The sequence below is a fragment of the Pleurodeles waltl genome, chromosome 8 (assembly GCF_031143425.1).
Source record: "Pleurodeles waltl isolate 20211129_DDA chromosome 8, aPleWal1.hap1.20221129, whole genome shotgun sequence".
Lineage (NCBI taxonomy): Eukaryota > Metazoa > Chordata > Amphibia > Caudata > Salamandridae > Pleurodeles > Pleurodeles waltl.
Genome location: NC_090447.1, coordinates 180,945,479 through 180,971,870, shown reverse-complemented (window position 1 = coordinate 180,971,870; position 26,392 = coordinate 180,945,479). Strand labels below are relative to the sequence as shown.

The following is a 26,392-nucleotide window of genomic DNA, read 5'->3' as shown; positions in this document are numbered from 1 at the left end:
CCCAATCCTGTCGCTGACTTCCACTTAATCACCAAGGTCTACCCTGGTTCCGTCAGTGCTGACACCGACTCCACCAGCACCAGTCAATGACCCAGAACCGATGTCAGCATGATCTAGGCCTATACTTCATTATGAAATTACAAAAGCGCACTGAATTTAAATCCAGTTCCTCTGACGAAGCCAACAGAGAATTCACATTATTTTTGGCTCTGATTTAGATACTGTGCAGTAAACAGCCTGTGTACTTCAGGACACTGATAATGAGGAAGGGGAGAGAGCCCTCCTTCCTCAGTACAGAGATTATTCATTGTATGTTGGCCTACACACTGGCCTAGACACACCAACTGAAACAAAGCTATTCTCACCACGTGGGCTACCAACTGAAGAAAGTACTATATTCACAGTGGTGGTTAGAAGAGCAGCTGAGGCACTAGAGTTGCAAGTTGGCAACTATATAAACAAAAGTAAATGTATTGACTAAGAGTCTCCCAGCTTCCTCAGAGCCATCACTGCCGTTTATTGAAGCCATTACCGATGCTTTTCTGGCTAAATGGTGTAAGCCATGCTCAGTATGTCGATCTGTGGCTAGACCGCTCCAATTAACCTGGACTTCCTCATCAAACACCCTACAACTGAGAGCCTGATTGCTCAAGCCTCAATAAGCAAGGTTAGTCCAAATTCCTTTCTGACAAACCATCTGGATAGTGAGTCAAAAAGAATTCATCCCTTTTGGAAAGAGAATGTCTTCTGCGGCCAAGTTTGGCCTTCAGACCCATTAACAGTTTGTCTTCTGGAGAGGTACACCCTTGCACAATAGTACATTGCCAGTGACATCTTGCCTACAGTCCTGGAGGGCCTCCGGGCCCCTTTCACTCCAACCAATACATGATGGCCAGTATGTGGGCAAGTATGTGCTCTGAGGTAGACTGTACACTGCAGACTGGATCAACAGAGATTTTGTCATCATTGTCGTACTCAGATACCAAGTCTGGATGCGATTAAATTGCTTTTCCGAAGATGTGCAAGCAACCTTAATGGACATGCTCTTTAACAGCTCCAGGTAGCTTAGAGAAAATGCTGATTCACTGCTTGCATGATTCAAGAACAATCATGGCACAGCATGGTCTTTTGAGCTATTGACAGCAGCTAAACAATTCCCCAACAATACAGAAAATTCAGAGGCTTTTATAGACTGCTAGCTTATAGACAAGTCCAGTACCAGCAACCTGTACCACATGCGATGGAACTGGCAGAGACCATTCCAACTAGTAGGGACAGCAATCATCCATGTCTTCTTCACATGCTGCATCAGCTAACTCCAACCACTCAAGTTTGCCCTCACAGGTTCCTCTCTGGCCTGGAGGAGGGAGGATATAATATTTATTCCCTGGCTTAAGAATCATCACGCCAGGCAGATGTGTGTTACAGATTGTGCTACAAGGCTACACCCTGCCTTTGAGCTCCTCCTCACCTCACCCTCGCCCACACGGGGACACATTTCAGGAGAACATTCTGCAATCCTCATGCAGAACACCCACCTTTTTTTGTCCAAGGGTGCCAAAGAGTGGGTACCATAACTGGAAAAGGGTATTATTCAAGTTACTTCTGTAGGAAAGTGCCTTCTTTTTGGCATGGATACCCCCACTTTTTGCTGGATGTCTGTATGTTTTGACTGTGTTCACTGGGATCCTGCTAACTAGGGCCCCAGTGGTTTTGCTCTATCCCTCTCAATTTGGTTGCTTGGGACTTCACACGACCCACATTTGGCATCCTGTTGCCCACATATAAGTCCCTAGTATATGGTACCTGGGTACTCAGGACATTGGGACACAAGGGGTTCCCCATGGGCTGCAGCATACACTGTGCCACCAATGGGACCCCCTTTAAATTGTGTCTGCAGGCCTGCCATTGCAGCCTGCATGAAAAGGTGCATGCATCCTTTCACTTCAGGTCACTGTAAGTCACCCGTATGGTAGGCTCTCCTATCCCGGAGGGCAGGGTGCAAGTACCTGTGTGTGAGGGCACCCCTGCATGAGCAGAGGTACCGCTATGAACTCCAGCTCCGTTTTATTCGTCTTTGTAAGTGTGTGGATACCATTTTTCCCATGTACTGGACAAGTGTACTGTGTCCAGCTACATAATGGTAACTCTGAACCTGGGTATGTTTGGTATCAAACATGTCAGAATCATACCCCAATACCGTTGCCAGTATTGGTTGTATGATTCCATGCACTCTGGGGGCTCCTTAGAGGTCCCCTAGCATTTCTTCTACTAGTCTTCTGGGGTTTTCCAGGCAACCCATGCTGCTGCCACCCCTCAGACAGGTTTCTGCCCCCTGCTGCTTGACCAGCTCAGGCAGAGGAAAGCAGAACAAAGGATTTCCTGTGGGAGAGGGAGGCAACACCCCCTCCCTTGGAAATAGGTATTATGTGGCTTGGGAGGGGTAATGCACATTTGGTCCCCTCCTTACATAAACTGGTTTGCACCAGCCCTGGGACCCCTGGTCTCTGCTCTGGCACGAAACTGGACAATGTAAAGGAGAGTCACTACTCCCCTCTCCATCACCACGCAAGGGAGGTGCCCAGAGCTCCTCTGAGTGGCCACTTGATTCTGCCATCTTGAATTTAAGGTGGGCAGAGGCCTCTGGGGGCATCTGAGTGGCCAGGACAGGCAAGTGACATCACATCCCCCTCCTGATAGGTGGTCAACCTGCTAGGTGACCAGTCCCCCTTCCTGGGCTATATATGGTCTTCCTCTTAGGTGGGTCCTCGGAGTTGCCGAGCAAGATTCCAGCAGGATTCCTCTGCATCGTTTACTTTACCTTCTGGCCACTGGAACTGCAACTGTACCCTCCAGGAACCAACAGTCTCTGCAACATTGTTTATCCAGGTCGTTCCAGCAACTGCAACATTTCCCCGGCTGTGCATCCTCTGAGGGGGACAAATCTTCAGTCACAAGAATCAAGAAGGAATCTACCTTGGAGTGAAGGAGTAATTTTCTTGCATCCACAGGCACCATCTGTAATGATGACCGGTTGCGTAGATCTCTGCTCCTCCAGAGCTGCGTGGACCCTGCATCACAGGTGGTAGTCTGGAGTGGTCCCCTTGGTCCTTTCTACCAGCTGTCCAACTTGGGTGACAGTAAGCCCTTGCCTCTCCACGCTGGACAGTACGCCCGTGCACCGCACCTCTTGCAGCTACCGAGGCTTGTTTGCATCTGCTCAAAGGGATCTTCGGGCTCAATGTCGCCCCAGCCCCTAGCACTCGTCTCTGCGACGCACAGCCCTCTGCGTGCTTCTTCTGCGACCTGGGACTCCTTTATAGGTGTGCTGTGTGGGCCTAACCGCGACTCTTGTGCTTGCCGCCTGTGGATCACCTGTGGGGGGCTTCCTCCTCTTCGTGCGACTCGCCTCACTGCTGAGGGTCACTCAGGACTCATCAGTGGGTTGAGTCCCCCGGTACCTTGCTGGTCCCCGGCAGCCCTGCATCTCTTCATCCACAACACTTACCTTTGCCAAGGCTTGTTGTTTTTTTTCAACACCACTGACCGACTGCAACTCTCTTTCTGACGTGGGACATAGGCTGCATCACTGCAGGAACTCTTCTGCTGCTGCTGATCCAGTGCTGCACTGCTGCCCGTCCTCGTCCACCCTCGACCGACCTGGTCCTGCATCCACAGATGGGTGGGTAAGTGGCTCCTGTCACAACCAGACACTTCAACGCGAATTGGACTTGGTCTCCTTCCTTTACAGGTCTTCTTCTACCAGGATCCACCTTTGGGATCTTGCAGTCTTGTCTGGGTCTTGCAAAATCCTCTTCTGAAGTCCTTTTGGTAGGCTTAGGGAGAACCAGATACTCATCTCTTTTCTCCTGGTGGCAGGGAGTCACTCTGGTACTTACCTTTTGGGGTTCCTATTTCTTCCAGCTCCCCTCTACCGATTCCATTTCCTTGGGTGGGTGGGCCCGATCTTAGCATTCCACTTACTTAATACATGTGGGGGTCCCCCCCCTTGGGCCTTCAGGACTTGCTATTGTTTTTACTGTTTTCTATTTCCTTTTATGCTAATCACTGACTCCTAATCTGTACATAATAGTGTGTTTACATACCTCCAGTTGGGGTTTTCCCTATACAGTATTTTGTTATTTGTGTTACCATAATAATGTACCTTTATTTTTGTAACACTCTGTGGTTCTTTCATGTGTGTAAGTGCTGTGTGACTACAGTGGTATTGCATAATCTTTGCATGTCTCCTAAATAAATCTTGGCTGCTCATCCACAGCTACCTCTAGAAAGCCCTGGCTAATTAGACAATGACTAAACCTCACTAATAGGGGATACCTGGACCTGGTATAAGGTGATAACACCATAGGTGCCCCCCACATACCACCCCAACTTCCTCACCCGAAGGATGATGGTATTAGACCTATTTTGGACCTCTGCCCATTAAACATCTTTCGGATGAAGGACAGGTCCAAAATGGTTACTGTGATCCAGATACTGTCAGCTCTGGAACCAGGAGATTGGATGTTGTCTTTGGAAATGCCGAATGCAATTTCCTTATGCCTGCCCTGCAGTCCCATAGGTGTTACCTATGTTTCAAGGCGGGCCAGAACATTTTCTGTTTATGCTCCCATTAGGCCTTACTTCAGATTTTCGGGTTATCACGTAGGTGTGATGGCTGTGGTCGCTACCATTTTTTGGAGGTGTGTGGTGGGTACCTATGGTACATACACCTTATACCAGGACCAGGTATGCCCTCTTAGTGAAGTGTAGGCAGTGTCTAGAAGCCAGGCTCTCTAAAGGTAGGTGTGGAGGAGCAACCAAGGCTTACCTAGGAGACATGCAAAGCTCATGCAATACCACTACAGTCACCCAGTACTTACACACAAGAAAGAAAACACTTGTTTGTACAAAAATAAACACACTAATGCACAGTAAGTGGCATAAAAAGGTTAGAAAACAGTGTAAAATAGCAATAAACAATGTTGGCCGTAGGGAGAGCCCAAACCATATACTAAGGAAGTGGAATGCGAACACAGGGCCCCCACTTAGGTAAGTAAATCATGTAGTGGGGAGCTGGGAGTGTTAGGAAACCACATAGGTAATACAGTACCCCCCCAGTGACCAAAAAGGAGGAGTAAAACACTGGATTTCCCCCAACCTTCCCCAGAGGAATAAAAGAAGACACCCAGAATAGACTGCAAGAAACCAGCAGTGGATTACTGAAGATGGAGACCTGTGGAGAGAAGGGACCAAGTCCGGAAGTGTCTTTGATGTCCAGTAGGAGTAGGAGATATTACCCACCCAGAGGTACTTATTGGAGTTGGTCGACGAGAAGGAAGACAGGTCAGCTGCAGCCCAGAAGCCTGAGAAGAGTTCCTGATGAGTGCAAAAGATGACCCACACTGGAAGCTGGATTGCAGATGGGTGTCGGCAAAGGATTTCCACCAACAAGCCTTGGCAAAGGCAAACTTACAGTTGGAGGAAAAGAGGTGCTCCCGGGACCAGCACGATTGAGGGATGACTCTGTCCAGGAGGTGGAGTCACAGGGGACCCTCCGTGTTGCAGAAGGCCTACAGGAGCAGAGACAGCACCCACAGGTGTCACACAGGACAGGGACACAGAAGTTTCTGAAGCAGCCCAGGCAGCACCACAGAAGATGCTCCCACATCGCAGGAGGACCACGCAGAGGCCCAGGACTTGCAGGAGGGAGTGCTGGGGGCTGGAGCTACACGTCGCCTGAAGTTCCCCTTGGAGGTGAAGCAAACAAGCCTTGGCAGCTGCAAAGGATGCGGTGCACTGGGGTACTGTCTTGCTTGGAGTGGAAAGGACTTACCACCACCACAGTGCAGCAGCTGGTACAAAGTGCAATGTGCAAAGTTCAACAGCTGGTACAAAGAACCAAGGTTAGCACTCCGGACCACCACCCATGATGCAGGGTCCAAGCCCCTCAGGAGGAGGGGAGACCCACGCAGCTAGTCGTCGTTGCAGGGGAGTGATGCCTTCGGCCCAAGGGAGATTTCTTCTTCTCCTTGTGCAGACTGAAAAGTTGCAGTCTTCTGAGGATGCACGGCCGGGGAAATGTTGCAAAGCTGGCAAGAGCCGGAGAAACCAAGTTGCAGAAGAGTCTTCTTCCAAGTTAGCAGCAATGTTTGTTCCTGAAGGGTCAGACGCAGTTCCTGTTGCTAGAAGTCGGAAGTGGAGGTTGCAGAGGAGTCCTGCTGGAGTCTTGCAAGCTGAATCTGAGGACCCACCCAAGAGAAAGACCATATATAGGCCAAAGAGGGGGCTTGGTCACCTAACCAGGTAACTACCTATCAGAGGGTGCTTGTGATGTCATCTGCCTGGCCTGGCCACTCAGATGCTCCCAGAGTTCCCTGCCAACCTTGGAATCAAGATGGCAGAACCCAGGGACCCTCTGGAGGAGCTCTGAGCACCATCCCTAGGGTGGTGATGGACAGGGGAGTCATCACTCCCCTTTCCATTGTCTAGTTTCATGCCAGAGCAGGAACTGGGGGTCCCTGAGCCGGTGTGGACTGGTTTATGCACAGAGGGCACCAAATATGCCCTTCAAAGCAAACTCAGTGGCTGGGAGGCTATCCCTCCCAAGCCAGTCACACCTATTTCCAAAGGGAGAGGGTGTTACCTCCCTCTCCAAAAGGAAATCCTATGTTCTGCCTTCCTGGGATTGATCAGATTAACCAGCAGGAGGGCAGAAACCTGTTTGAGGGGTGGCAGCAGCCGGGCTGCCCAGAAAACCCTAGAAGACTGGTGGTAGCAGTGCTGGGGGTCTTCTAAGGAGCCTCCGGGGTGCATAGAATTATACTTCTAATACTTGCAACAGTATTGGGGTATGATTCCAACATGTTTGTTCCCAAACATGCCCAGGTTCAGAGTTACCATTATGTAGCTGGATATAGGTAGTGACCTATGTCCAGTACACGCGTAAAATGGCGTCCTCGCACACACAAAGTCCAGGAAAATGAATCTGGAGTTTGTGGGGGCACCTCTGCTAGTGCAGGGGTGCCCTCACACACACACAGGTACCTGCACCCTGCCCACCTGGTGTAGTGACCTGTAGTGGAAAAGGGTGCATGCACCTGTTTTACGCAGGCTACAATGGCAGGTCTGCAGAACCCTTTGCATGGGCTCCCTATGGGTGGCAGAATAATTGCTACAGCCCATAGGGATCCTCTGGAACACCAGTGCCCTGGATACCTAGGTACAATATAGTAGGGACTTACATGGGGGGGAACAGTATACCAATTGTGGGAAGAAAAGGTTACCAACAACCAAATTTAGTGGAGAGAGCCTAATCACTGGGGTCCTGGTTAGCAGGATCCCAGTGAACACAGTCAAACACACTGACAAACAGGCCAAAAGTGGGGGTAGCCAAGCTAGAAAGAGGCTCCTTTCCTACATCTGGTGCAAAGAAAGGCAAGGTGATGCAACAAAGAATTCTGTCAAGGTAGATAATCCCCCTGCATCACAATCTGCTATGCACTAGCCAAGTAGCAAGCCCCTGGAGGTCCCCAGGCTTATTCCACCATGTTTAACTCAATAGAGACATGCAGTTCCAAGAAGGTGGACTCAGTACTACCAGCTAAGGTAGGAGTCTGGGTGGTCCCCTAACACATTTGTGTTGCAGGAACAATAGCCCTCACTCACCAATGGGTGACCTGCTTCATCAACATCCATGCTCCTCATCAGACCGACACTGCAATGCCTGATGGGCCCTACTAGAGGGCTCAGTGCCAGAGATCTTTTGTAGAACAATTGCAGGTAATGAGTGGATGTGAGAGGGGCTGGAAAAATAATTTCAATTAAAATTGCCCATAGGAACCGTAGATAACTCTTTCATAAGAACTGGTACCCATGTCAAAAATAAAAAAATAAACTAGGGAAACTCAGGGTCTGATGGTCTGATTCCCCAACAAAATTGGACAATGTATCTACTCCTCAGTGCCCTTGGCACATCACCGCTATTTTCTTTGTTTCACCTCAAGCATCTTGTAGATGTTGAGAAATGTTTCTGAAATAATTGAAGGATCTTACATTGCACTTCACAGTTCCCTAGAGTAAAGGAAACATCATATACCTAATCAGGCTTTGTGAGTGTTTTCTTGATGAATCATTTCGGCAAGATCTACCCAAGCATCAGCGATGGATTAATTATGTGAATAATTATCTGATATCAACAGTCATAAGAACAGATTGAGCTTAGGTTGTGGAATGTCTGCTACAGATTTGTATTCTTCAAAGAAGAAAAAAAATCACAATAATACCTGAATAGGTTACATACTTTAAGAGGTGCAAACCTCTCTGTGTAAAGCGGTTTTATCTCGCTAGTCTCCATGCGCTGCGATTGGACACTTTCTAAAGCACACTACTTTATGTAGGTTCTATGCCTGGAAAAGTATCTCTCAGCAAGCTGGATCCAAAAGGTATTCATAAAATTACCCTTCTGCTGCTAGGCATTAAAACACTATCCACAAATATGCTAAAACATTAATGCTGCAAGTAACATTGCAGCTTCGTAAAGGTACCACTAATCCCTTGTTTTTCCACAGGCGACAGGCGTTGGGATCCATGTTTTGACAGCCTTTTTTCCTCGGGTTTTACTTCTTTTCCAAATACTTTTATCAAGTTTTTAACTCTTTTTGTACCTCATGGTCTTATGTCTTAAATAAATAAATCAAAATAAGTAGCAGGTCTGACCCTCGTGGCATGTATGTGGAGTTTGGGTCACAATCATGGGTTCACTGAGGACAGCAGATACTCCATGGTTTGGCCCAGATTGGAAACTTTTATTTTTCAAAGGTACTGGAAGTGGCACATGTGGCATGTACGCAGTGCTTGATCTGCATTTGACATTTTTGCCTGTGGCAGCAAATATTCTAGACTGGCTGGGGGATGCTAGAGAGCCCATGGCAAAATGGTCGCACATTAGTGCAGCTCTTCCGGCCAGGACTTAATATCCGTCAGTTGTCCACCCTAAGGCAGGCCATCCACTGCACGGAATGGGAACATAATATCGAGAGACCCGGTGGCGATTGACAGGTGGAGCTGGGGAGGCTGATTCCCACTGTGGGGGCAGGGGAAACGCGGGGCTGGGCACAGTGGCCCAGACCTCACGAGACACCAAAATGGCGGCTCTGATCCATTGAAAGTGCAAGGAGAAAGAATGCTGGCCGGTGCTGCGCTGACCCCCCCATGGTCTGAGGAGGAGTAGGCGAGAGACCATGACAGATGCGATTGCGGCGGTACGGCCTGGAGGCGCGGGCCACCTGTGATGAGTGGCATTGGATGGTGTCTGTGGTGCACCTGCCTGTGGAGGTCTCTACATGCGGCCGACTAGTAGCGAGCCGGTGACTGGCGGTGGAGGACCTTGTGGTGTGGCTGACTGGCCTGTGGGCCACAGACGAGCCATGACTGAGGCTTCCGTGTGCTGGCCCGTGACCGGGAGTACATTGGACAGTGAGCCGGCCTGGTCAAAAGGCTGCACGTCTGGTGTCTTGTCTGCTGGACTGGGTCTGGACTAAGGGGTGGGGAGGCACTCTCAGATGAGCGGTGGATTTCCTGCTGCCGCTACCCACTTGTGGCACATAGAAAGTCACCCCTCCTCTTCCCGGGAGTGGGGTGGCCCCTGTGACCTTGGGGCGCCAGGGGCCTTACACAAGAACAGACAAGGATGCATGCACTGCCACGTGCTGATCAATTAAGCTTCCTCCATGCTTAATTTGAGATGATATAACAAAGCGCTATTGATAAGATCTGCATTTAACAACGTGCAGGAAAGTGAAAAGGCACAGACACAGACAGGAGACAATAAATAGAGGGGGGGCCGCGTGCACCCTTTCGTGGATTTGGCGCCAACGGGGCCGGACAGTGGCTAAGTGAATCACCAAACAAGGTGCTGGTGCACTGGGGAAACTGTATTAGCCTGAGGTGTCTCCAAGTGCTTTCATCTTTGCTGCCATAATGGGGAAGACAGACAGGCCACACTTCAAGCTTACATTTGAAGCGAAACGTGTGACAAGACCGCAAAAAATAGAAGCCATCAGACGCCGAGCTGGAGCTGCAGCCCCAATCTACCATGACCCTGAAGGCTACTCTCCTGGCCATGCAGCAGAGCCTCCAGTCAATAGATGGGAAAATAAACACACTTAATGCAAGAATGGACAGCATGGCAGCCAAGCTCAACAAACACGCCACACAGCTTCAGGCTGCGGAGCAAAAAATATCAAATACAGAAAATGGCCTCTAGGCTTGCACAGCCAAATGTATGAACATGGAAAAAGTTCTAGCGTTGATAACAAGCAAAAAATGAGGATTTAGAAACCTGATCACAGCGTAATAATCTGTGCATCACTGGCATTCCAGAGTCTGCCAACACTGGTAGGCTAGAGACTTATGTGGAGCGAATGGTGGAGGAAATGTTTGGCAGCAAACAGTTCTTGGCAGTACTAATAATAGAAAGAGCACACAGATTACTGGCAGGTCGCCCACCTCTGGGGGCCCCTCTGAGGCGGATTGTCATCAAATTACTAAACTACAGAGACCGTGACACCATCTTGTGCATCTCCAAGGAAAAATTATCCATAAATTACAGTGGCTACGACATTGCATTTTACCCGGATTCCAAAATAGCATTCGCAAGGAGAGTCACTCCAAAAGGAATGATAATTTGCATCAGAAACTTATGTTTCAGTTATTTGGTGACATTCATGGTGTTTTAGCTTACCAGGATGACATTTTAATTGGTTTGGAATCTTTTCAAGATCATGTACTCCTGTTGGACAGACTTTTGGGAATTCTGAATGACCATGGGATTACGGTTAGAAAAGACAAGTGTAAGTTTATGGTAGATTCAGTTGATTATCTAGGTCATGAAATTTCTGCACAAGGTATTCTTCCCAAAAGAGATTTATTATTGGCTATTGAGAATTCCCCTGCTCCTAATAATAAAGATCAGGTGAGATCCTTTTTAGGTCTTTGTGAGTACTACTCACGCTTTGTGCAAAATTTTGCTTATTTGTCAGAGCCGTTAAGGAGGATTCTGAGGAAGGGGGAAAAATGTGTATGGCTGGCAGAGCAGGAGCAAGCTTTTTCCACGCTTAGGTCTCTCATTGTACAGGCTCCTGCTCTTCATCCGTTTGACGAGGATCTACCTTCAGTAATTACCGTGGATGCAAGTGGTGTTGGTTTGGGAGCCATTCTTAGTCAGATGGAGAAAGGGAAGGAGTATACAATCGCATTTGCATCTAGACGTCTATCGGATGCTGAAATGAAATATAGCACGATCGAGAGGGAGGGAGGCGTTGGCTTGTGTATGGGGAGTTAATCATTTCTCAACATATGTTTGGGGAAGGGAGTTCACGCTTGTCACAGATCACAAGCCATTGGTCTATCTTTGGAACGATAACGTTTTTAATAAAACCAGTCCTAGGCTGACCAGATTGTTAGCCAGGTTGTATGAATTTAATATGAAGGTGAAGCACATTTCAGGGACAAATAACTGCAGGGCAGATTTCCTGTCTAGGTGTCCTGTCAATAACACTAGAATAGAGAGACTGTCAGTCGAGGAAGACGTTGTGGTGGGCATGATTGATGGTGTGGTTGCAGCTGGTGAAGTCATCTCTAGGCCAGTTTGGAAGGAGGCGGTGAGCAAGGATAAGTTTTTACTACTCCTTAAGAAGTATATTTGTGAAGGTTGGCCTACGGGTGGGGGATTGTCAGATGTAATGAAATCTTATGGCAAGATCAAGGAGGAGTTAAATGTGGAAGACGATTTAGTTTTGAGGGGAGAACGTTTGATTCCTCCCAGTGAGCTAAGGCTCAGATTAATAAAGTTGGCCCATCATGGGCATGTTGGTATTACTGGTACAAGAAGACGTTTACGTCTATATTATTGGTGGCCAGGTATGGATTCTGAAGTAGAAGTAGTAATTAAGAATTGTGGTAGTTGTAGAGTAGCAGATAAAAGTTTGCACACCAGGGAGGTGCCTTTGTGTTCTGTACCCTTCCCTGACAAGCCGTGGCAGAAGTTGGGTCTAGATTTTGTGGGTCCGTTAGGAGTTTGCAATGATGGGAAGAAATATGTATTGGTTGCAGTGGATTATTTTTCTAAGTGGGTATCATATACATTTTTAAGAGAACCGAATACCACCAACGTGATTGATTTCTTGAAGGAGATTTTTCACTGGGAGGGAATTCCGGAGTTTTTAGTCTCTGACAATGGTGTACAATTTATCTCACATCAGATGGTGAACTTTTTAAGGAAATGTAATATAAAGCATCTTAATACTGCTTTATATAGCCCGCAAGGGAATGGTTTAGTAGAAAGGGTGAACAGGATGATCAAGGAGACCATTCAATTGGCTGTCAGTTCGGGGGTTAATGTGCAAGAAGCGGTTTCAGAAAGGATCTGGAGTTATCACTCACACCACATTCTGCTACAGGTGTTGCTCCTTTTGTGCTTTTGAAGGGTAGGCACTTTGGTAATGAACTCTCTCCTGAGTGGGTGGTGCAAGAAACTTTGGGGAGTGATGCAAACGTTGATCTCAGTCAAGTAAAAGAAAAGGTAGAGAGACGACAAAGTAGGAGTAAGAGGAGATATGACAATCTCAAAAGAGTTAAGGCGTTTCCATTTGCTGTCGTGATGCAGTTAGAGTGAAGAAACCTCAAGGGAAAAGGATGGGAGTTTCTAGTTTTTTTCCTATCACTAAGGTTATTAGGGTGTCTAAACATTCTGTTATGGAGGAAGGAGACAAATGGTGGAGCATGAGGAATGTGGTGAAGGTTGCTGTTCCGGTTCCAGAGCCAAATAAAGGGTCGTCTGACATTTGGTTTGATGGTGGTTATGATGTTAATGTGGGTGATGGTGGTACCTTGGAGAGGGGAGTGTCCGAGGAAGTGAGTCAAGGCGGAGACCTTCAGGGAGGAAGTTCTGGACTGCTCTTAGCGAGTTCAGAAGGCAACTTTCGGGGTGATGGAGCATTGGATGTTGGTAGTGGTACTCACACTACTTGCATTCTGGACCAATCTGAGAGGTCCAAGGAAGGTGTGATTCAGGTGGATACAAGGGAAGTGTTGGATAGACCTAGAAGGAACGTGTCTAAACCTAAGTATCTTAATCAATATGTTATGTATTGAGGGTGACCAGTTTTTAATGGTGGTTTGGTGGGTTGTTTATTTTTGTTTTTGTTTTTATATTTTTTGTGGGTCATTTTGTTTGAAAGGGGGAAGATGTGTTGTGTTTTAAAATTCTATCTAAATGTGTATTATGTCTTTATGGAATGTATCAGCTGGAATTCCGATGACCTCACAGATTCTGAGCTGGGCAGTTGCGGAGCTGCTTTTGACTCGGTGGCTGTGAGGACGTTGGTGTTGACAGAGGAATAAATCTTCTTGTTCCAGACAAAGAAGCTTCTTGGAGTTTCCCTTATTTCATGTGGAGGATACAGCATGTTTCCACCCTGCCCTGGAATCACATCAGTAGTTTCTACTGCGAATCGGAGATCTTCTGCTGCTAACACTCAACACCAACACTTTTAGTGCAAGGAATAGTGCAGTACAAGATGCATACTTTTGCTGCAGCAATGGCAGTGATGCCAGTCTTGTCATTAAGAAATTTTGATGACAAAGAAAAAAAGTATGGTCACCTTAATATCTGCTTATGCAAGCAAAGAGATCGTATCTAACTGGAGTGCAATAGATACCATTCAACTATTGATTGTCTAGGAACTCTACAAATGTTTTTGCAACAGTTACAGCATATTAGCACGGATTATGCCACAGAGCTACTTATAAACCCTGTGTGGCTGTGATCCCGATTAAGAAGAGTACAGTCTTAAAAGAATACATAACAACAGAAATGTCCACTTCTCTTTCTCTGAGGATTGTACATAATGATGTAGAAGCATGATTTCATTGTATGTTTTCATTTTATTATAATTTTTCAATGTTGACAATATATGGGGCACTAATAGTTTCATGCCTAAGCAAAGCTAATAATATGTTCATCATCATAAATAACGATCAATTGCCGATCAATTAGGTAATTCTGCACTGATCTTAGGTCTATAAGATGTAATTGACAGACCACAGCAAATGTGATTTTTTTTTTGAGGCCACAGAAATGACAAAGGGAAAGCACCAAAGGTTTCAACCTTGTAATTTCAGATTTTGTTACCAAAGAATGTGGGTGAAGAAAATCGGTTATTAACATTTTCTAGTTTCAGATTTTGTTAACAAAGAATGTCAAGTGATCATCCGTAGAGAACGACTGCAACGTTCTTCAGCAGTAAGCTGGCAACACATCCACGGTTTCAGTCCTTGGGCTGTTTTATTGGACTGTCAGTAGGCATTGGCCAAAAGTAGAGTCAATAACAAGTTTAAAGCGTCCCCTTTTCAATATACCCACATGTGAAGTATGTTGGCTTGCAGCGACCTGATTTGATAATGAAGGAATTTACTAGCAAATAACTCTGGCTGATTCTCTTTGTCCTATTTTCTTCAGCGACTATACAGTGAGATAAATGTATGAAGCTTTTTCTGCCTTGGCCCCTGACACTTCTGTTCAAGTCTCTGGATATTCTTAGCTGTATGCAAGTCTGTTTTCTGCAGACAGTCCAGGATGGATACCATTAACTAATAAGTGCTTAAATTAAGACTCATTTAATAAAACTCTTAAATGTAGAGGAATGCAACAATGTATTGCCCTTCTGTCGACTCTGAAAACCAGTGCACGTCCTGTTGATAGTAGAACAAGAGTGGTTGTTTTGCATTCTGTACAGAAGTCGACTGAAGAACTCAGCATTTTAGATGTTATAAGATGGTCAAATGTGTAACCATGATGAACCAACCACTAAATATTTCCATTGGGGAAACAAGCCGTTATCGAAGGCTTATCCGAGGAATCAACAAAGGAAAACTAAAATGGAGACGCTAGGATTAAAGACAAAAGGTGCTATCCATATGATTCCTGTACAACATGAAACCTGTTGTGACAGTACTGCCTAGCCAGTGGTTCAGCTACAGATTAGGACAGTAGAGAGGAGCTTTCACAGTAACATGGCAGTAGGTTTTGTTACCTAATGGGAAATTGGATCAGACTGCCACTTTGTATGAAGTTTACAGCTTTTATAATCTAGTCGAAAAATAAAAGTTGTAAATTCTGTTTCCATATTTTGAGTTTGAAGTTTTTTTCAGAAAATACAGGGTTTTTGCCCACTGGGAATTTAGAGAGGTTCTGTTAAGTGGAAATTGTCATGAGGGGAATATTTAGGGGATTAGGATGAGAGGGAAAGGCATAATTTGGATTGTGTGAATTATTGAACATTTTATTGTGAATTACATAGCATATTGCTTGACTGATATAGCCTGAAGTGCTGTTTAGGTGGGGCCTTTTTGAGGTTTATTTGTAGTGCAAAAAAATTGTGATTTTCTGATTTAGAGAAATGTAGTAATCCAACTGGTGTGTTACTGGGTATCTACAAAATATTGAGTGCGACGTACCATGGAGAGTCTAGTTCAGGTGTATTGCCTCAGTGGAGAGTGGAATGATTTGAGGTCTGAGATTCTATACTGATACAGAAGCATATAACATATTTTGGGTAATACTCCTGGTATTTCAGAGGAGGAGCGGGACGGATATACAAGGTAACACACTAAATGATTAGTTTTATATCTTGATACTTTAAATTTGAGGCATAATGCTACAATTATTCTGAAAACACTCTTAAACTTTAGATGTAAATGATGGGTGATAGAGGGACAGCCGTATATGTTCCCTCAAATATACGGGTGTTTGTCAGTTGGCAATCAAACACACTTTGAGGCTTTGATGGCACATTGAGGATATTTGAGCCAGTCCCCTCATTCCTAATCAGTTTGGCAAATAAGTATTCTAAGCGCATTTCAAGAATCTTAGCAAAAAGGTTACAGGCTTCATTAATAAACGAACTTGGGCCATAGTTTTTTCTTTAGAATCATTGATGAAAGCTACATTTTTTGTTAATGAGTTGGGTCTTTACTACATGGCGTTATTTACTAAATAACGAAAAAATCCAAACGTCTACATAACAAATATCTTGGATGTTATGTGTTAGTACGCCAGTGTATGAGTTGCTTTGTTAGACTTCTTCAATGTGACTTATTAGACTGCCAACCAGGCAGAATGCATCTTTTTCACACCTCAAAAACTCCTACGACACACAGCAAGACACAGATAACATATCATCACATGCATCTGGAGAGAAGAGTGACAGCTTCAAACTGTCTTAGGAGGAATGTATTGCCCATTTTGGCAAGTTTGAGAAATTCATCTTTCCTTTTGACAATAAAATGAATATCTTCAGAACGTAGGATTGGCTTTCCAGATGCCGAAACATATTTATACGATGATGATTTACAAGTAAAGACTGCAAGCTGTTACAGATGATGATTTGGCAATTCGTTTTTTTTTTCTAGTGTCCTCCGCAGTCCTAGAAGTTTTAAGAGATGCCTTTTGGAACAAACTGATGACTGTGGCTCTGACCAATCCACACAGTGAAACACTTTCCCAACAGCTGGCTGTGTTTTCCAATTTAGTCCCATCTGCAGAAGAACAACAGCTGTTAAATCTTATAGAACAACTCCCTGGTATTTTGGCACTTCCCGAAAATCACCAAAGGTACCTTTGCTTTTTACTTATCTGTGTTATGCAGTCTTGTCACTTTGTTAGGTCATGACATAATCACATGTTTAAAATTAATATCTGCCTCCTAATCCCATCTAAATAATAAAAGACAGTACATTGGGAACTGATATATTTTGTTAGCATTTTCAACATTTAACAAATCATTAATCCTTTCGTACACTGAAAGAACACTTTTGGTTCTGGAAGGTGGAAAATAAAGTGGTGCAGGGTAGACCTGCCAGGGAGTTTACAATATTTCCTTAATTTTTCAGGGCTTCTGAGAGCAGAAAGAATGTCTATAAAGAAATACTTGATGGTTTCCTTTAAGTAATGAGACCTGTACGTATTAAATGCACTCATGTTTTTTTCAGTTGACATGATTCAAGAAAAGGAGGGTCAATTTTATTTAAGCTTTGATTTGGAATTGCACATGGTACTGTCTGAAAGTATTAGCGTTCTAGGTGATTGGTACAAACAACACAGTACTATTAAAAATGTATTTCAGTTGTCTATTATTTGTATAATTGCATAACAATATGTGAGAAGTTTGGTGGAGGGACATTTTTATTGTATTGCATAATTTTAAAAAGTAAGAAAGGGCAAACCGCTATGACAGTGGCTCTTTAACTAGGTCTATGGATACTTGTAGTTCACAATCCCTTTTCGGGGTCCACAATTGTTTAGACAATTAAATAATATCAGCAGATTAATAAAACATACATAAAAAAATGACGTATAAAATTGAACATTTTGAAATGCTCTGTAAATGTGGTGGGATATGAAATTGGGAGCTAAACATTAAGTTGGTTTCCTTAGGTAAAGTCCTGGGAGCAGTGCAAGTATATTAAAAACAGTCCACTATGGAAGGTTGATGGACTCAATTGAACCACTGGTATACACCTATAAAGAGATCTGCATTAGGAGCAACCAAAAGAAGGTATATACTAGAGTTTAGCATATCTGATAGAGATTTCTAGTTGCAGGTCCCTTACCTTACAATTTTACCCAGACGTCAGACTGAATCTGGAGATTTTTCTTCGAGCAGTACCCTTGCTCTCTGTCAGGTGGCGTTGACATTGTGGTTGTCATGGTGATGTCTCGGTCGTATATAGGTGCCATCCTGGCGTGCTGATGTCAGTTCTTTTTCTTCTGGGCAGCCTACATGCAGATCTAGAAAAGTACTACCCTCTGTTGTTTTTTTGACTGACCTTTCAACCTTTTTGTCAAACCTCTTGCCTACTTGGTGCATCGAGATGTCTTCCCGCAAGACTGGATTTAAGCCATGTGACTCCTGTCACTGCATGTCGTCGGTGACAGAGCCACACCTCATGTGCTTGTGGTGTCTGAAGCGCGACCAGACCTAAAGTCGTGCTCTGAGTGCCAGGCCATAAACCCGAAGGCTTTCAGGGAGCAGTCCCTAAAGGTAATGGCAGCCCGGCGCACAGCTCTTCATCGCTCCCGGTCTCGCTCGAGAGGATAGTCACGAGACCGCTCTGGAGCCATCACCACTCATCCTTGTCTCACTCCAAATCGTCGGGACACTCGGGCACAAGAAAAAGTCGAAGAACAAACATTCTTCGACTTCACCCCGTTGCTCGAACGATGCGATGCAGGAGGAGCATAAACGTTGTAGGCCTCCATCCTCATAGCCTGCTTCTCGATCGGCTCCGTACCCCCCCCCCCCCCGAGTTTCTGGGAGCCGGAGCCACCCCTGCCCAGCTCAAGGAGTCTTATGAGGCCTTGCACCTCATATTTGGGCAGTCCAACCCTCCTGCACCGGCTTTGGTCCCAGTGGGATCGGTGGGAACCCCCTTCATTTCACACCAGCGGCGCCAGCCTCTGTTCCGGAGTGCACCCCAGAATGTGTTGCTGAATTTGTGCTGACGCCGATCGTGCTGTCATGACCTTCCCTGGCACCGTAAGGACGTTAATGCTTCAGACGCCAGCCAGGCCCACAATGAAGTCGGTCCCATACTAATTCCAGAGCCGGAACAATGTTGCACGATGCCAATTCTGTCTTCGGAGACATCACTTCTCAGGTTGGATCCTGACCCTCATGCCTATGGGTACTGGTACAGTGAGAGTATGAAGGGGTCGCTGGACCCTTTATACTTTCAGCAAGAAGATCCTGAAATGGACTGGGCTTAGAATTGGGTGAAACCAGTGGCCTTGGCACCTCCCCTGACGCTGGCATGCTTTCTCCCACTACCATGGCTACGGAGGAGGGAGTCTCAAATTCAGTGGTGGAGAGAAGAGCAGCTGAGGGCCTCGACCTGGAGCTGCCTTCTGTGGCAGTCAGGAATAAGCTTGTGACTGAGGTGCATCATCCCGGAGCTTCTACATCTCAACCCCTTTTGCCCTTCAATGAAGCCCTGCCTGATATCCTGCTAGGGCCGTGGTCAAAACTCAGCACAGAGGTTCCCGTCAACAGGACAAGTGCCTGCCGCCACAGGCCTGCGCCTAACGACCCTAAATTCCTCACCCAACATCCTGAGAGTTTAGTCATCCAGGCTTCTTCCTCTTCTGGCGCATTCCCATCCGCACTACCAGATAGGGAATCAAAATGATTGGACCAATTTGGGAAGAATTTATTCTCCTCCTCCTGTCGGGCATTGCGGTCCATGAACACGCATGCGTTTTGGGCCACTATCCCCATGCTTTATGGGATACAGTCACGCAGGTGTTGCCATAGTTCCTGAGGAAGCTTGGGCCGTTCTCCCCCAAGCTGTTGCTGCCGAGCGAGATGCAGCCAAGTTCACTATTTGTTTTGGGCTGGACACGACCGACTCACTAGCTAGATCGGTTGAAGACTCTCTTGGAAAAAGTTAGTCTCATTCTCTCCTCCCCCACCCCCCCCCCCCCCCCCCCACCCACACACACACACACACACACTTTTTGCCTGATATCTGAGGCTAACTTGACTGAGTGTGTGCTGGGATCCTGCTAACCAGGCCCCAGCACCTGTGCTCTTTCCCTAAACTGTACCATTGGTTTCACAATTGGCACACCTTTGGCTCAGCTAAGTCCCTTGTAAAAAGGTACCAGTGGTACCAAGGGCCCTGTGGTCAGGGAGGGTCATAAAGGGCTGCACCATGTACTGTGCCACTCTAAGGGACCCCCTCACCAAACACATGCACACTGCCATTGCAGATTGTGTGTATTGGTGGAGAGGAAAAGGTAAAGTCGACATGGCATCCCTCTCACAGTGCCATGCCGCAAACCACTGCATGTGGCGTAGTTAAGTCACCCTTACAGTAGGCATTACAGCCCTAAGGGAAGGTGCACTATACCACAGGTGAGGGCCTAGCTGCATGAATAACGTGCCCCTACAGTGTCTAAGTACATTCTTAGACATTGTAAGTGCAGTGTGGCCATATGGAGTACATGGGCTGGGAGTTTGTCATTGCGAACTCCACAGCTCTATGATGGCTTCACTGAAGACTGTGAAGTTTAGTATGAAACTTCTCAGCTCAATAAACCCACACTGGTGCTACTGTTAAATGTTTTTAAAAAATACACACAAAGAGCATCTTAGAGATGCCCCCTGTATTACACCCAGTCCTCTAGTGTAAGGCTGACCGGTCTGTGCCAGCTTGCCACTAACAGACAAGATTCTGGCCCCGTGGGGTGAGACCCTTTGTGCTCTCTCGGGTCAGGGAAAGCCTGCTCTAGGTGAAGGCGCTTCACCCCCCACAGGAACTGCAATACTTGGCAGTAGGCCGCAAAGGCTCCTGCCTCATGTTACACTGCCGTAGGACACTCCAGCTAGAATAGGTGCCCAACCCCTGGACCAGACCCCACTTTTGGAGGCAGATCCAGTGGGAAAATTAGACCCCAGACACTGTTCCGCCCTCCGGCTGGTGAGCTGCACTCAAGCAGCAGAAGGCAGAATAAAGGATTTCACTCAAGGGAACGGTGTGACCACTTTACCCTTGGTGTTAAGTGTCTATGGGCACCATCAGATTGTTTTGAAGGGCACGTTTGGTGCCCTCCTTATATAATCTGGTGTGCACCAGTTTAGGAACCCCTGGTTTTCGATCTGGCACGAAACAACACAAAGTACAGGCATGTGTCCCTCACTCCTGCCCACTTCCTCCCCTAGGGAGGTGCACAGAGGTCTGCCAGATGGCTGGTTGCTTCTACCATCTTGGAAACAAGGTAGGCAGAGGCCCCTGGGAGCACCTGACTGGTTAGGCCAGGTAGATGACGTCCCAGACCCCCTCTGGTTTGTGGGTCACTTCAGAGAGTGACCAACTCCCTTTTAGGGTTACTTATGGGCTCCCCCTAGGGTGGGTCCTTAGATTTGTCGAGCACGACTCTACAAGGAACTGCTGCCCCACAGACAGCGTGATGTCTGTGCTCACAGGTGGTGGTGCTGTGGTCCTCTTTGGGTCCTTCCTGTCTTTGATCCACTTGGGACACTGTGGGCCCCTGCTGCAGCCACTGGAACAGCACCCCTGTGCACCGCGACTGTTGCTCTGGCCAAAGCTTGTTGGCTCTTCCTCCTAGGGATTTTCAAGGATTGAGAAGCTCAGCCTCCAGCGCTCTGCAAATGGAAGATCAGCCTCCGTCCTGCAACTCCTGCGACGTGAGACTTCTTGTTTTGTTGTGCTGCTGAGGCCTCCTTGTGACTCCATGTAGCCATTGCCTGTCGGTCACGTGTGGGTGCTCCATCGACTTCTGCTGGACCTCCGTGTATGCTGAGGGCCAGCCCTGATTTCCCCTCAAGGGTAGAGTCTACTGGATCTTGCTGGTGCCCAAAAAAGTGCACATCCATCTTCATCTTCTGCTTGCATTTGCCAGTGCTTGTGGATAGCCTCGCTCGTCACTGACCCTTCTGCAATCCGGTGACCATCGGGAGAGAACTTGTAGGCAACTCCTAGGATCTTCTGCAGCTCCTGGACACCACATCTGGACTCCTTCTTCCACCAACCTGTAGGAACTTCAAGTCTAGGGGGGTGGGCATTGCTAACTGCACCACCTGGGCACCTCCGAGGATGCTGGACTCTGTCCCTTCATTTTCAGGTCTTCTACATATGGAATATGTCTTTGGGTTCCACCTGCCTGGTCCACAAGTCACAACAGAAGCTGGACAAAACGAGGCCTTCATTGACTTAAGCGAGGTTTCTGACGTCCTTTCACCCCTATGCAGCTGAGTCCCTTGGTGTAGGTACTCCTGTCTTCTGGGTATCCTTGGGTGGGGACACTCTCCAACCTGTCTCTTGTCTTTGGGTTTCCTCAGTGTCTACTGGGAAGGGTCCTTAAACTCCCAAATTTAAACTGCAACTTCCCTGTCTTAGTCTATAGGACAACTGGGTATGTAACCACTCTGCACTTGGTCGCTGGGGATGCTTGTTGTACTTACCTCTGGTGTATTCTTTCATCCCCAGCCCCTAGCTATCTACCACTCTTACCTTGGTTGAGTTCACTATTTTGCATTCCACTTACTAAGTATATGGTGTGCCCCCGCCCCCATAGGGCCCTGCACATTTTCATGATATTTCTGATTTTTATTTGGTGTATATATTATGTGTAAATATCTCCAAAGGGAGATAGACAAATGCTAGTAGTTAGTGCTGTAATAAAGAATCCTTTATTTTTGCAACACTTGTGTGGTTCTTTCTTGTGTGAGACTTACTGACTGACTACTGTGGTATTACAAGTGCTTTACATTCCTCCTGGATAAGCTTTAGCTGCTCGCCTCAGCTACCTCTGGAGAGCATTTGCTAACTGGACACCTAAACACTATCACTAAGGGTTGGCTGGACTCGGTATAGGTTGACACACCATAGGTGTACACCATAAATTGAGCCAGCCTCATACAGTCACAACTGTTCCCAGGGTCTTTTCAAAGTGTCTAGCAGTAGTTGCTGCATATCTCAGACATCAACACATTCCCTTACTTGGACGATTGGCTCAACGTCACAACTCTGTCAGCTTCACACTCAGTTAACAGTGGATCTCCTTCACACTGGGATTCGCCATCAACTTTTTAAAATCCCATCTCCAATCTTTGCAGATACAGCCTCATCTCGGAGCAATGCCCAGTGCGCATATCCAAGTCCAGTTCGGATTCAAACTTTAATTTCACAGTTACAGCATGACCACATTTACACAGTGAAAATTGTGATGCGACTATTAGGAATGATGGTTTCTTACATTGCCATCGTACCTCATGCCATACTGCACATGCGACCCTTACAGCAATGTCTGTCTATTGAGTGCTCTCAGTCACAGGTTCAGCTGGAAGATCTAGTGTTGTTGGACTACCAGACTCACCACTTTCTGCAGTGTTAAATTCCACCAACCTGACTAAGGAGTGGCCCTTTTTATACACTGTGCCTCAGATCATTCTGACTACAGACGCATCACAGACAGGTTGGGGAGCTCACTTACACAACCTCACGATAAAAGGACTATGGGATGCCAGTCATCAGTCTTTACATATCAATTACCTGGAGCTTCAAGCAGTCTTCCTAGCACTGAAGGCTTTTCTTCTGTGACTCTTGCACAAAGTGGTTCTAGTCCGTACAGAGAGCATAGCAGCCATGTATTATCTGCAAAAACATGGGGGACACTTTCATCTCAGCTGTCAGATCTTGCTCAAACAATATGGAAATGGGCAATTCACCACCACATTAACTTTGTGGCAGAGTATCTCCCAGGCACGGACAACCAATTTGCAGACTTGCTCTGCATGATGCAGCAACAAGTCCACAAATCGGACCTCCACCCAGACGTCCTTCACAGTACTTCCTAAAATGGGGAACTCTCCAAATAGACCTCTTTGCCACGGTGGAAAATACAAAAAGCCAAAACATTGTGTCCAGATACCCACACCCTCAGTTCAAGGGCAATGCTCTATTGATGAATTGGTCATGGATATTTGCTTACCCTTTTCCGCCTCTCCCACTCATCCCATCTCTAATTCGCAAATTGAGGACAAACCTCTCTCACTCTGATCGTTGAAGCTCCCATGTGGGCACGTCAACCTTGGTTCACGACACATCTTGATCTATCACTAGTTCCCACGAGAAGCTCCTCACCAGGTTGGACCTTCTCACTCAGAATCAAGGACAAATAAGGCACCCAGACTCCAAATCTCTCAACCTTGCAATATGGCTCCTGAAGTCATAGAGTTCAGTTTCTGAGAGAAGCATGTACACCTACAACCAGGCAGTGTTATGCTGCAAAATGGAAATGTTTTATATTTTACTGTCAACCTAAACACAGTGACCCACTCAAAGCTTAGTTCAAAACATTTTCTTATTTGCTACATTTACAGAAAGCAACATTTGAATATTCATTTATTTGTCTTCATTTAGCAGCTATAGCTGCATATCTCCAAAACAGACAACACACCTCTCTATATAGAATACCAGTTATTAAGGCTTTCATGAAAGGCCTTGAAAGAATTATTCCTTCCAGGGTACCTCCAGCACCATCCTGGAATCTTACTAGGCTCATGGGTCCATCTTTTGAGCCAATGCATTCATGCCAATTACAGTTCCTTTCATGAAAAGTGGCTTTCCTAGTGGCTATCACTTCCATAAGACATGTAAGTGAGCTGCAGGTTTAACTTTAGAGGAACCATTCTTCCAAATATACAGGGATAGAGTAGTAATTCAAGCAAACCCTAAATTCCTTCCTAAAGTAATCTCTCAATTCCTGATCAACCAGTCTATTGAACTACCAGTCTTCTTTTCACAACCAGACTCCGTAGCAGAAATAGCTCTTCACACACTTGGTTAAAAGGGTTCTCCTGTATTATATTGAGAGAATCAAAGAGTTTACAAAAACTAAACAACTTTTTGTAGCATTTTCAATACCCCATGAGGGTAACCCAATATAAAACATGGTATAGCCAGATGAATAATCAAATGTATTCAAACTTGCTATGTTAAAGCTAAACAACAGTTACCTATTACTCCCAAGGCACACTCCTCTAGAGAGAAGGGTACTTCTATGACTTTTATAGGTAATATCACAATAGCCAATGTATGTAAAGCTGCTACATGGTCTACACCACATATATTTACTAAACACTATTGTGTAGACTTATTAATATGCCAACAAGTCAGTGTTGGCCATCAGAGCTTAAAAACACTTTCAGTCAACTGCAACTATTACAGGCTAGCCACCGCTTATATGGAGAAACTGTTTTACAGTCTATGCAAAGTATGTGTATCTACAGCCACACATGCCATCGAACGGAAAATGCTACTTACCCAGTATACATCTGGTCCTGGCATGTAGTGCTGTAGATTCACATGCGCCCTCTATCCTCCCCAGATGTCTCTAGCTGTTGTAGTTACGTTAACATATAAATATTGTACATATGTAAATACATTCCATGGGCATCTCTCTTTATTCTCTATACATTCCTTTCCTCACTCACCTGCAAGAAAATAATCTAACAAAGGACTTGATGTCCATACGCATACCACTGAGAGGAGGAGTCACTCGCTCTCATGACTCGAAAAAGCTTCTTCCAAGAAAAACGTGTAACCCTCCAGCCCAGTTCCAGACCCATGTGGCCACAGAGGCTGACCACACAGACCATGGTCCTTAACCACGGCTCTCTACCTTCCTTACAAGGCACCAAGACATAGTGGAATGTCTGCATTGGGCGTGGGACAGCATTTGGAGGTGCGCTAGGCTTTACCGCCTTTATGTACCCTTCATTCCAATTAGAATTAACCCCAGCTACCACTCTGCTGGATGCGGGCACCAGGGCGAAGGCCCACAGGCAAGGGCTTATAACTTTCTCTGATTTATGCCCGGAAGACCACTTTATGCTGTAATTCGAGACCTCTGTGACCTCAGGCCCCACTGCACTCAAGATACTACTTTATCATCAACTCAGGGCCTTCTGCAGTGCACTTGTAGGAAGCTGGCTCTCTGTATAGTGCACTAAAGTGAAGTACATTGTGCAGAGAGTCCAGTGTATCCCCAAAGGTTGGCAGAGGCAGAAATAGATAGGTCTAGTGCCCTTTTTGTGGTAGTGTGGGCGAGCAGCTAGGCTTATCAAGGAGTCGTGTTAGGCGTTTGTTGTACTCACAGAGGCAATAAATGAGACACACACTCTAAGACTAAATCTGAGACCAATTTAGAAAAATAACAGTTGCTTTTATATATAATTTGTACAAAAGAACTTCGTTATAAGGTAAGAAGTTTTTAAATAAAAAAATACTTTGCTGTTTCAAAAACTGACAGTGTAAATTTTTGAGTCTTCAATTTTAGCCTATTGAAGGAAGACAAGAATGCAGTTTCTCAGGTAAGTACACAACTTACAACCCAAGTCTTCGGGGTTTCAGTCTAGAACCAGGCAAGGTTCACGTTGGTACCAAGTGTGCACCCACGGGGGCGGCTGGGTCCCAAAGTCAGAGTCCGACCCAATGTTAGTCAATGTGGACTGGGGAGACTGAAGATGCGCTGCCCCTTGGTAGGTACAGGCGGTGTCAGAGGTTGGTCTCCGGGGGTTGAGGTAAGGACCCGGGGGGCAACAAGGCAGCACCAAACTTACAACATCAGCAGCAAAGTAGCAGCCGGGTGCAGTGTGCCAACACAGCCTCAGACTCCCATTGCTAGTCAATGCAGGAGATCACTTTCAGAAATGGGCTGCAGGCTCTGGCCAGGGATCCGGGAAAGGTCAACCCACAGCTTCCAGATAAATAGAGATGCCTGGCGTTTGGGACACCGGCAGGTCGC

General features: G+C 46.2%; 1 protein-coding gene across 1 annotated transcript in view; it reads left to right on the top strand.

Moving 5' to 3' along the window:
• Positions 1-26,392, top strand: part of URB1 (URB1 ribosome biogenesis homolog) — a 683,114-nt gene that overhangs the window by 352,243 nt on the left and 304,479 nt on the right. The window contains exon 23 of the mRNA XM_069204026.1: positions 16,474-16,675. Coding sequence (XP_069060127.1) covers positions 16,474-16,675 — 202 coding nt within the window. The remainder of the gene's footprint in view (positions 1-16,473; positions 16,676-26,392) is intronic.